Here is a 12578-nt window from a genome sequence, read left to right on the forward strand (position 1 = left end):
TAGAGGGCGTAAATGTTCCCCGTACATTTGTATGTTGCACACCAATACATTTTTGTTACTTTGACTATCATACATTACAAAGATTAAACAAAGGTAATATAAATAAACCAGTGAAATTATACTTAAACAATGCAAAGAGTAAGATATAATCGCATTCTACAATTCATTAGGATAAGATGTACTTTAGTTCTTGATCCTAAATGTGGTTGCCACAGCAGTAGGTAGGCTTGCAGGACAGTAATAACGGAAGACAATAGGTATAACACACACCACACACACACACACACACACACACACACACACACACACACACACACACACACACACACACACACACACACACACACACACACACACACACACACACACACTTTTCTGATTCAATTCTTTGAAGGTTATTTCACAATTTCCCTCAAATTAACTCAAGTGTGTACTTAGTCGTGCAAACAGGCGCCAAGTATCAAGGAACTTTGACTGGCTGAGAGCACAAAGCTATGGTAAGCATGAGAGACATGTCCATGCTTGTAGAGGCACTCGAACAAACAGAACGACAGTCTCCTTGTCCCTACATTTCAACTGCTCCTCGTCCAAGCTTTGATTAATGGATTTTTGGGGGGAATTTCTTAAAACAAAATTTGAAAGGGAATAATGTAAGGGAAATATCAAAGTGTACATTCTAGTTGCTATAGTTGCAGCCTGGAAACATGATAGTTCCCTCTACAGCACAACCAGTGGTTTCATGCAAGCACTGGTCTGGGCCTGCAGTTTTGTTGCATGGAGGCACAGAAACGAGAAGCCACCATAGAAAATGTAAACTCAAGCTTCATAGTTTATTATATTTTATTAATAGTAGGTTATTTTCCCCATGGGCAATTTCCAAACTCGAATGGCACTCAAGATATTGGCATTTATTTCTTAAACTCTATAAAGGAAGGAAGTTAGTTTGCATTAGAAGTCACTATGTATACCTGTATCTAATATATATATGTACATGTAATATATATTAGATATCTAAGGACAAGCTGGGACAAGAATAGGCAGCCATAGTTTCTGACTACATTTATGATGAAGGAAGGCCTGTTTAAGTTTTTTTTAAAATACACTGGAGTATTTAAAAACAAGTGATACAAGTTCTGATTTTTTTAAACAATTCGATCGATTCTAGAATCCACTACTACTACACGCACTCTCCCAATCTCTCTGTCTCTATCCATCTCTCTCTCTCCACCCGCTCCCTCGCTCCCTCTGCGGGGCCACTCTGCGCTGGTGCTGATGGTGCTGACGGTGCAGGGGGGTGGGGGTCATAAGCCGGATGTGAAAAGGAAGTGCTGAGAGCTTCACCCCGCTATCTCCACGCGCATTGTGTCCATCTCCGTGCAGTAGGCCTACCTGCAGGCCCTGTGTAGCGACAGTGAGCGGCCATTCGCTAAGGATTCATATCCATCTACATGCTGTTGACATTTTAGAAATTTGGGATTGCATATGTGGTGGATTGCCACCGCATGTGAAAAAATACACATAATTAATATTACCAGATTTATTCTAATTTAAATTAATTGGAGGACCAAACAAAGATGGGTAATCATGCGCAAGCCTTTGACTGAATTGTAAAGTCAAAGGCTTAAACACTTGGACTTTACAAATGCACCTGTGACCTTAACACAAGCACATACTTTTATTTTAGGTAGCCTATAAGCCCCTTTAGTTGACTGTGAGGCCAGATTCCCAGCAAGAATACCTGCTCAGTCACAAAGAGTGATGGTGGATAATAGAGTTATCATTTGAGTGTAGATCCCTCCTATTATAACAGGCTGTGCATGCTGAGGTGACATCACGCGTTCTGATTCATTGCAGGCTTGTCAAACCGGTACCTCGGATTGCCAGCACCACAAACACACACACCACCCATACTCGGATTGTCAAAGAGAATAGCACCTGTTTTGTCGCCCTATGCAAGAGTACGCTTGGGGATCCTGACTTGCAGCACGAAGCTGGTGAAACAGCCGTAGTCGACGTTTACACTTCTGAGTTTCAACTGGGCATATGGAAAGACGGAAAGTAGGCCTAGTTGGGTGAAAGTGTGCTTTGTTGATCATTCAAACGAAGTTCAGGTTAACCTTTTGATCTAAGTACAAGACTCGGTGAAAAAGCATGGAGACGAATGGGATCAACAAAATACACGGTAGGACGTTTGTTTGAAACATCAGAAGACATTTAAATGTTTTAGGGTTTTGATTGAGAAAAGAAATGTCGTCCGTTTCTACAATCGCCGGGATAACTTTTTTTGACATTCCCCCAAAGCATAATTGAATAAGTTGTGTATTGTTTGAATTGCTTTCTGAAGTAGGCTCGATTTGCCAAAGGCGTGTCTCTTTTCATCCACATTGGATTCATCTTTCAATTTTATACAAAATACATTTGCGAACACACCAGCGTTTTTTCCAATAGGCCTACTTAAAGCAATAATTATTCCGCTCTACTGCTCTTCCACCTTTCTAAATCACTGTTAAAACTAACCAATAATGCACTGAATGCATTTACTTTCAAATGAGCCTGCACGTTAGGCCTGGATGACTGAAGAAATTTCGATAATGCACAATTCTTCAATGCGTCGACATCGGTTCCATTGTTTAAAGTTAAATGACGCTACAGCCTCGCAGAGATTGGACTTGGGTCAACAAAAGGTGTCTGTTGGTAAAGTCAATAACTCGATGTGTCCTGAACCCGTCCTCCCGCTAGAGAGAGCCCTCGTTCCGGTCACCGCACGATCGCAGGTGGTCATGGTGTGGCAATGGATACGTTTATCATTAAAGTTTGTTCGATGGATTAGACCTACGAATCCCGTACTGTAAATCCGGTTCAATCAATGACGCGCAAATGATCATCTATTCTGATGCGCAGTTTTTATTTTATTTTAATGTAGTTTTGGTGCTCGACCATGTAACCATTTCTGCAACGCAAAAGCATAACCTAAAAACTGAGACAAAGTTTGGTAATTAACAAATCCCAAAAACCTATCGATTTGGCTGGCTGCAGCTAGGGAGAGAGACCTTTAAGGACACGCCCTTTCTTCAGACGGATCTGTCAGAGAGCGGCTGAAGTAACGCTACAGTCGTGTTTTTTTTTTTATCCGTGTAAATGTAAAGCAAATAGATTTCACGATGCAATGCACAAAACCACCAAGTAGAACCAAATCGGAGGAAGTACTTTATAATGCTCAAAGGAAGAAGGTGATGAGTTTAAATGCCAAGTTCCTAGGTAGGCAAATAACCGGACCTTTCGGACGATTACGTGTCGTGGCGAGCCTTATGGCAACAGACGTGTAGAGACCCTCAGTCTCGATTGTTTGTACTGTAGATTAAGTCAAGCGTGAATCCACGCTTTGGGAAAAACGTTGTTGTCTTAGTGATTGATTTGTGTATTTTCCACCCCTCACTTCTCTAGGTCTGGAGGGAGATGGAGACCTTCAGTTCTTGTTGACGGGGGGAGACCTGCTCAAGGTGCGCTCTTCGTCCTGGAAGAAAACCCGCTATTTCAAACTGCAGGATGACTGCAAGACCCTGTGGTACGAGTCACAGCGGACCTTCTTCAAGTCGAACCCAGCCTGTGAGTGTCTTCCCCGCAGAGCCCCACGTACGGTTCCCTGTTGGATAAGCATTCTGCTCCTGTTGTACTCTACAATAAGCAACACACATCCAACAAACAAACACACGGGGGCAACAGGGTTATCTATTCTGATCGGGGAAAAGCGAATTCAATTACAATTCTGATTTAAAAAATGTAGGGTAGGCCTATCACTATGAAAATCTTAACGACAATTTCAAACATGGTTACACATTAATTTAAGGTTAAGGCGTTGTCCCATCAGATAGTGTGCTGCAATGCCGATTTATTGAAGGTGTGGGAGGGAGCAGGTTAACAACTCCTGATAGTGTTATATTTCTAACGTTTTCCTTAGCTAGCATTTTCACAGTGGTTTAGTTTTAAACAGTCATATCTGTTCTATTGGGTTAAGAACACTGGTTAGGGTTTTTGGCTAATAACCACGTTTGTGTGTCAAATGAGGAGAGTCCTGATAATTACCATGGTGAAGAATTTATGGCTCCCAGTCTCCCCATGTCAGCAGTTCAGAGAGAGCAAGGGACTGTGTGTTCAAGTGCAGTCATAAAAAAACAAGTTGGCCAGGTAACCTGGATATTAAATCCTTTTTAAGCAAATGTGTTTGTCTGGGGGATAAATCATTCCCACAATAGACTTGGATAGATATTCAATTAAGCTTCATGTCATCAATTACATTTTCAAACAAGTCTAGTCAAAAAAGTAAAACTTTATCCCAAAACATCGACACAATACGTATATATCCCCCAAATGAAGTTGGTGAGCACTGATGGCAGGCAATCTCTCCTCTCACCACTGCGCTACACCCTGCATAGCAAAAAATACTCGCCACTAATAACTCACTGCACCCTCCCGAAAACGACATCTCCTCCTCTTCCCCCTAGTCTCCATCGAAGACATCTCGGCGGTGCGGCCGGGCCGTCAGTCGGAGGGCCTGCAGAAGTACACGGAGGAGCAGGTGGGCCCGCGATGCTTCTCCATCATCTTCAAGGGCCGGCGCAAGAACCTGGACCTCATTGCCAGCTCGGAGGAGGAAGCCCGGCGCTGGGTGGCCGGCCTGGAGAAGGTCATCACCAGCACCAAGGTCCTGGACCGCCAGCTGAAGACTGAGCAGTATCCTTTGGGTGGTCGTCGTGGCGATGAGGGGTGATGGTTGGCGGTTGCTGTGAGAGCTGAACTATTTAGACTATTTAAACTATTTAGAAATGTGTGATGGTTGTGACAGAGTGGCAGGTGTCCTCCAGACACCAAACCGCGCCTCCAGCGTCGCCGGGTTGTTGGTGAAGCAGTTTGAGTTTGCATCCTCAAATCCTAGGGTTGCCGGTTCGAGGCCCCACTTGCTGGCCTTGCAGTTATCGCTGAGTATTAGAGTTACAGTCAGTAGTGCATACAACATCACAGTTGAAGTTGAACTAACTAGCGGTTTGGTTGCAGATTTCAACCAACTGAAATCCCCCAGAACACAGCATGCTGTATGTTGTTTACATAGCAGAGTGTTGTGAAGTAAAGGCCTCCGGTGACAAGAGGTCTCTAGGACAGACAGCTGGCATCCATCCAAGGAAGGTGTGGACCTCAATGTGATAAGAGCCGGTCCTTTCAGGGCTGTAGCTCCATGACCTTAAGTGACTTGACAGAAGAGTGAAAATCGTAAAATGTCTCTACGTTCCAGATCTGGGCTGTGCAAGGGTTATGACATTTAACGATAGACCCTGAGTTAAATATCTTCCTGAGCAAGCCCCCTCCCCTCACCTAGCTGGATCTTCAACTGCATGAGGAAGGCCGACAAGAATGTGGACGACAAGCTGACTCAGAAAGAGCTGAAGGACCTGCTGCATTTCATGAACATGGACGTGGAGGACGACTACGCTGAGATCCTCTTCAAGGTGACCCACAGGCACGCGTACAGTCGCGCGTATATACACACACACACACACACACACACACACACACACACACACACACACACACACACACACACACACACACACACACACACACACACACACACACACACACACACACACACACACACACACACACACACACACACACACACAGACGACATGAGGTACAATTGATGACTAGCTTGGTTGTGTGTTCGTTGGCGTTAGCATATTAGTGTTGGCGGCAACAATGGAGGATGACTTGAGCTCATTTCAAGGGTTCAACTCGCATTTGACTCAAACTAATATTCTTATATATAAGTTAATGTTTTTGCAGAGATAATCACACACCCAAGGTATATGCATATACTTTACTTTTTGCATTTTATACAACCTGCACATTTTTAAGGTAAAGGGGGATTTTTTTCTTACTTTGCTCACAATTAAAATTTGTTGACGATGTGATTACCAAAGACTACAGTTGATAACATAAATTTTGCGTTTTTAATGTTTTATTTCCCTCTGTACTCAAACCCATTTAATCATTTATATTAATGCTGATGAATATACTTTTTTATTTCGTGCAAACCTTCAGCAATGCGACGCGTCCAAATCGGGGTACCTGTCCGGCGCGGAGATCGAGCGCTTCTACGAGCTGCTGACGCAGCGGCCGGAGATCGACGTCATCTACTCGGAGTACGCCCGCACCACAGGCTTCATGAGCGCCGCCGACCTGCAGCAGTTCCTGGTGCAGGAGCAGAGGGAGGAGGCCACGCTGGCCGACGCCCACACGCTCATCCACAAGTACGAGCCCGACGAAAAAGGTGGGTCTTTTATTTTGAAAGCGAGTACTGTGTTGTCATCATTTAAAAGAAGATTAATTTTTTTGTAATTTATTTTTCATTGAATACTATTCTAGGGTGATGATCATGCAAGATCGCGAAATTAATGAAATTACAAAAAAAAAATCGTGTTGACACAAGAAATAACAAAAAAGCAAATATTTTCCGTACAGAGCCTTGTCTTAAATCCGTGCCATAGCCTGCAGCTGTAAATCTCCCCCCTCCTCCACCCCAGTCAAGGAGAAGAAGCTCCTGTCCAAGGACGGCTTCCTCATATCCCTGCACCACCCTGAGAGCGTGGTGCTGAGCCCCACACACGCCACCTTGTACCAGGACATGAGCCAGCCGCTCAGCCACTACTTCATCTCCTCCTCGCACAACACCTACCTCTTGGAGGACCAGCTCAAGGGCCCCAGCAGCACGGAGGCCTACATCAGGTAGGGCTGTGTAGTACGACCGCGTTATCAAGCTGTACTACTGTGTGTTCTGTTTTTAATTTAGCCGATATTTGTACTGTAGAAGTGGAATTTAGACATTGAACAGATACTTCTGCTATAGTAGTGCAATTAAGTAATTTAGAAGATACTTTGGCTGTACAATTTAGTAATTTAGCAGATACTGAAACTACACTGGTAGTGGAAGTGGCGAGTGCACTAGGGAAGTGCATATCTAATTTCAAGCAGGAACCGTTACACATCTCGATACCTTGGCTCGAAGCGATTCAGTAACGATACTTTTAGTTTTTAACCATAGCGATAGTTACGGGATATCTCAGCAGTACTAGTACAATTGAGTAATTTTGCTGTACTGTATTATATTTAAAATGTGGTAATTAACAGACACTTAGTACTATAACTATCTACAATCTGTAATTTAGCAGATTCCTCCTATACTAATACTACTATACCATAGCACCTGTCACAGCCTTACGTTTGACAGAAAACCAAGAGTTTGAAATTCAAAATGACCCTTTGACCCAAGTGGCGCTACAAGCTAAAAATCACCCTTCTGTTGTTGCGCTCCGTCCAATATTCACTGCAGCGAACAATCCGTGTTGAGTCCATGGCTTTGACCCCTGACCTTTGACCCCCAGGGCCCTCCTGCTGGGTTGCCGCTGCGTGGAGCTGGACTGCTGGGACGGGTCGGACGGCGAGCCTGTCATCTACCACGGCTACACGCTCACCTCCAAGATCCTCTTCAAGGACGCCATCCAGGCCATCCACGAGTACGCCTTCAAGGTGTGTGTGTGTGTGTGTGTGTGTGTGTGTGTGTGTGTGTGTGTGTGTGTGTGTGTGTGTGTGTGTGTGTGTGTGTGTGTGTGTGTGTGTGTGTGTGTGTGTGTGTGTGTTCAGTAAATAATGATGATATGGTGTTTAGCAATTGAAGAGCGCTTCATTCAAAGTTGTAATTTCCAGATTAGGCTTAGAACGTACATACTAAACATTCAATGTTGGGGTACAAAAATGTGTACTAAAAATGTGAGTAAATCGTTCGCAGGAATAAGGTCAAATCTCTTCTAAATTCCACACAATTAGTCTGACGGGGCTAGCCTTTCACTGCTTCTGACCGTGGCACATTTCAACGCTGTCAAAGCTGGAAAAGATTGACATCCTCCTCCTGAATTCCATCCCCAGGCGTCTGAGTACCCGGTCATCCTGTCCCTGGAGAACCACTGCAGCGTGGAGCAGCAGCAGGTCATGGCCCAGCACATGAGCTCCATCCTTGGGCCCGCCCTACTCACACAGCCCCTGGGGGACACCATGCCCACCTGCTTCCCCTCGCCGGAGGTCAGTGGTGGGCTTTGCTTACGCATATTCATCCAAAGTACGCCTCAAAATCAGAGACTTGGGGGGGTCCTTTGTGTAACCCCTGAGAGCCAATCTTTTGAAGGAAGCATGTGTTCATTAAATCTATTATTATTTAATATTTTTCATGTATTTGGTTCACATAATGAGTTTTTTGTACATTCAAGGACAGGAAGGTAGAGAGAGACAGGAGAGTGGGGAATGAAATGTAGTGGAGGCCGTCAGTCCAAATCAAACCTGTGTCGCCACAAGGCCTGTCGCCGTTATGGTTTGTGAGACACTTCCTCTTCATTGCCTTGAGGCTGACCAAGTCGTGTCCGGACCAGAGCATTGTGACTGGGGAAGGGGGGGGGGGACGTGACCCGAGGGATCCCGTAAAGGTTTACACCACTTTGTGTGTGTGTGTGTGTGTGTGTGTTGCAACTGACCATGTGTTCCTGTGTGCGTGCCTAGGACCTGAAGCGTCGTTTCATCATCAAGGGGAAGCGTCTGAATAAGCTGGAGGCGGCCTTCGCTCCCGAGGCCGCGGCGGACACCGCCGATTACGACGCCGTGTCGGAGGACAGCGAGGAGGACGAAAAGGAGGAGGCAGAGGAGGAGGAGAGGAAGAAGGTGAGATATGATGTCAGAGGAGGATGTCACTGGCCGTTTATTTTTCTTCTTTTTTTTTAAAGGTATTTGCTGTCATAACAGTGTCTGTTAAACGTGCACATTTTCACAAATGTTTCAATAATTGGGGGCAGGGGAGTCTAGTGGGGGCTAGGCGGTTTGATTCCCAACCCAAAAAGGTTCTTGGTTCGAATCCCAGCGTCTCTTAGTCTACCCTACAGGCATCCTTGAGCAGGGTTCCTCTAAGCCCTGCCTGCCTTGGCCCCGAACCGGCCCATTGGCTGAAGTGTGACGGCGGTCCCTTCTATGCGCAGAACAAGAAGAAGCTGAAGCTGGCGAAGGAGCTGTCGGACATGGTGGTGTACTGCAAGAGCGTCCACTTCAACGGCTTTGCGGACGCCAGGGACAACCTGAGCTTCTACGAGATGTCCTCCTTCAAGGAGGGCAAAGCCCTGGAGCTGGCGGAGGAGTCTGGTACGACCGATTCTGGGCTCGGGCGATTGGACCATCTCAAAATGTAGCATCACAAATGAATATGCGTAGAAACTAAATGGTAGAAAGGTGACCTTATTATTAATATTATATATTATTAGTAGTAGTAGTATTTGCATGCATACTTTTTGTATGATTATCATTATCTCTGCAAACAAATATTAGTTTGAGTCAAATGCGAGTTGTCTAAACTAGCAGGATAACGAAGCCAGAGTTGATCAAATCGACGAAAGGAAACCCAAAACAAACCCGTGAACTCAGCTCCTCTATTGTTGCCGCCAAACGCTAATATGCTTACACCGACGGACACACAACCAAGCTAGTCATCAGCAGTACTTCTACATTCCATTCAAGTGGTCCTCTTACTTTTAATAATAATCAATCCTATACCAATCCTTCTACCAATCCATGAATGGTAGAATTTAGTATTAGAACAATGGTGTTTCTATATAGAGTTAAATAAGAGGTGTCTGATTTTAAAACAAGCGCATCCATAGAATAAAGGGAGTTTAGGTTCTGGTCGTCAGTCTAAGTGTTTTTCTCCTCGGCAGCTAACAGCTACATCCACCACAACGTGGACAAGCTGAGCCGGATCTACCCCGCGGGCTCCAGGACCGACTCGTCCAACTACAACCCTGTCCCCTTCTGGAACGCTGGCTGTCAGATCGGTACGAGGCCCCTCACAGTACCAACCCCGCGCTACAAGCACTCCCTTTGTCTGGCTCGTTCCTTCTTGCTGTCTCGCTCACTCTCTCTCTGGCTAATAGCTTTTATTCTCTCCTTTTGTCTCGATCGCTTTCACTTCTTGTCGTCGTTCTTCCTTTAGTCCACTTTCTTCTTCTTCATCCGTTTTTTTTCTTGCTTGCTCTCTGGCTTAACTTTTCTTTCTCCATTATCTTGGCTCATTTTATCACTCCCTGTCATTCGTAACTCTGTCACGACTGCCTAAGCTAGTGCTGGCTCTTGCGCCAGCTCTTCCCATGGTCTTGGGGCTGAACTCTTCGACTCTCTCTCTCTCTCTCTCCATTATTCATATCTGTCCATCTGGCGGTCTGCAGTGGCGCTGAACTTCCAGACACGCTGCGCGGACATGAGTCTGAACCAGGGCCGCTTCCTGGTGAACGGCCGCAGCGGCTACGTGCTGAAGCCCTCCTACCTGAGGGACGCCGCCAGCGAGTTCGACCCCATCACCCTGACCCGCGGGCCCTGGCTGAAGCACAAGAACCTCCACGTCATGGTGAATAAGACCATGTGACCGACATGTAACCAATCAGCTCACAGGCAGTGTGTGTTGCTCACTTGGACGTTCTGGGATTAGGGACGGGTCCCTGATGTCATATCAAGGGAATGACTCACTCACTCACACACACACACCCTCTTGTTGCTTGACATGTTGCTTTAGCTCAGCTCAAGGGACTACATCGTTTGTGGATGATGAAGCTTTCTGTGTACTGACATCCTGTATTTCTCAGGTGATCTCAGGCCAGCAGTTGCCTAAGGTGAAGGATAAGAAGACCTCCATCGTGGACCCGGTGGTGAGGGTGGAGGTGCAGGGCGTCCCTGCTGACGTAGCGGTGAAGGAGACGGCGTGCATCGATAACAACGGTACTGTGGCTTGTCAACTAGCTGATTGCTAAACTAGACGGGCACATCCAGGTGACTGGTACTCACTATTGTTTACTGAAGTAAGATTACATTTAAATGCGCTTGTTTATTTAAATGCTGACTTTAGTTTCTTCCGACAAACATTTGTTTTTTAATTAGCTTTTTGCATTGTCATACAAATTCTAAAACCCGGTAATCAGTGTATTTGCCTTCCAGCTCAAAAGGTACTTGGATCGAACCCAAATGTCCACACACGGACGCTTAACTTCCAGATAATCTCACTTGTATGAAACTGTATACATGTGATACCTGGACCGCTGATAACAATAGATATAATATCCTGATAATAATGAGGGTGCCTTGAATTTCTGGTTGGGACATTGGTGAGCCCTTAAACGGTTGGCGAACACGACATGATTAAATGGTGAATCCATAACTACGGGTTTTGGTTTCAGGGTTCAACCCTGCGTGGAACGAGAGCTTTACTTTCGACGTGCACGTACCGGAGCTGGCCCTGGTCCGCTTCGTCGTGGAGGACTACGACAGCGCCTCAAACAACGAGTTTGTCGGCCAGTACACACTCCCCTTCTCCAGCCTGCAGATGGGTGAGCTGAGGAACACAAAGCCATCCTAGTATACACGCACACAAACCTTATCTGCAGCCTGCAGACGGACACACACACACACACACACACACACACACACACACACACACACACACACACACACACACACACACACACACACACACACACACACACACACACACACACACACACACACACACACAGTTTGTCGCAACAGGATCCTCATTGGCATGCTGTTGAGTGGCTGATCTTAATCCAGCGATGAGCTGAGCCCTCTCTCCCTCTCTCTCTCGCAGGATACAGACACGTGCCTCTACTCGACCAGAACGGAGACCTCCTGCCGTCATCGGGTCTCTTTGTACACATCATGGTGGTCGACGCGTAGTAAGACGGGCGCCTCACCAACAAACACACACATCACGCAGAGAGGGGGATACATCTGGAAAAACACCTGTGTGACTACATGACACTAAATCTATTCCGGCAGCTTTTATTAGTTTCTACGTAGATCTAGATGGATGGATACGTTTCAAGTACTTTAGTTACAACTTTTCTGTGTCGGTCTGATCAGCAAATTCACTGGCTTTTTTTCTTTGAGGATAACTAGAATAAGACATGTAGAAGCACTATTTACAGCAGATTCCTTTTGTCTTTTTTTAGCACAACAGTAATTTTATACTTGACATTCTTTGAGTAGGTGGGACACACAAACACACTTACTAACTCCCACTAGTTCAGCTGGCTTGGGAGCGTTAGTTTGAGGGAGTATTTCTAATGGGTTTAAATTAGCTCAAGTAGGTTTATTCACTTTTGTTGTTGGACTACTGTCTCCAGCATTTGTAGCCTTTATCGTATTATGTCTAAATGCCTTAATTTATGTATGCCAATATTGCAAGAACATGATGCATCTTAGTCCTTGATCATTTTTAACTTTTTGTTCTTGTATCAGAGTGTAGCAGTTCTTACTGCTGTTTTTTTAATCTCTGATAAAAAAGTTTTAAACTAAATGTGTTTTTGTTATTAATCATTGACGGAAAACATTCACGGGAGTACTCACTGAAACTAAACCAATTGAAAAGCAAACAGTGGCATATTTTCATTTGACTCCCAAATAATACATTTTTCTTGTCAAATTTA

At 45.2% G+C, this 12578-nt stretch overlaps 1 protein-coding gene across 2 annotated transcripts; it reads left to right on the forward strand.

The window, feature by feature from the left end:
- Positions 1-1901: 1901 nt before the first annotated feature.
- Positions 1902-12442, forward strand: LOC307085935 (1-phosphatidylinositol 4,5-bisphosphate phosphodiesterase delta-1-like). 2 transcript variants are annotated; one of them, XM_079750879.1, is made up of 15 exons: positions 1902-2182; positions 3445-3633; positions 4503-4731; positions 5372-5501; positions 6097-6325; positions 6579-6780; positions 7437-7581; positions 7978-8130; positions 8602-8760; positions 9072-9231; positions 9801-9917; positions 10308-10486; positions 10722-10854; positions 11310-11459; positions 11738-12442. In XM_079750879.1, the coding sequence occupies exons 1-15, from the start codon at positions 2152-2154 to the stop codon at positions 11824-11826; spliced, it is 2295 nt and encodes a 764-aa protein (XP_079607005.1). In that variant the 5' UTR covers positions 1902-2151; the 3' UTR covers positions 11827-12442. The 2 variants fall into 2 exon arrangements, with proteins under 2 accessions (XP_079607005.1, XP_079607006.1); XM_079750880.1 differs by having other exon boundaries at positions 3445-3606.
- The last annotated feature ends 136 nt before the right edge of the window (positions 12443-12578 follow it).

Source organism: Pollachius pollachius, assembly GCF_949987615.1.
Source record: "Pollachius pollachius genome assembly, chromosome: 14".
Lineage (NCBI taxonomy): Eukaryota > Metazoa > Chordata > Actinopteri > Gadiformes > Gadidae > Pollachius > Pollachius pollachius.

Coding starts and splice junctions, on each gene's coding strand:
- LOC307085935 (XM_079750879.1), top strand. CDS start 2,152: ATGGAGACGAATGGGATCAACAAAATACACG. Junction 4,732..5,371: donor CGCCAGCTGAAGACTGAGCA/GTATCCTTTGGG, acceptor CCCCTCACCTAG/CTGGATCTTCAACTGCATGA. Junction 5,502..6,096: donor ACGCTGAGATCCTCTTCAAG/GTGACCCACAGG, acceptor GCAAACCTTCAG/CAATGCGACGCGTCCAAATC.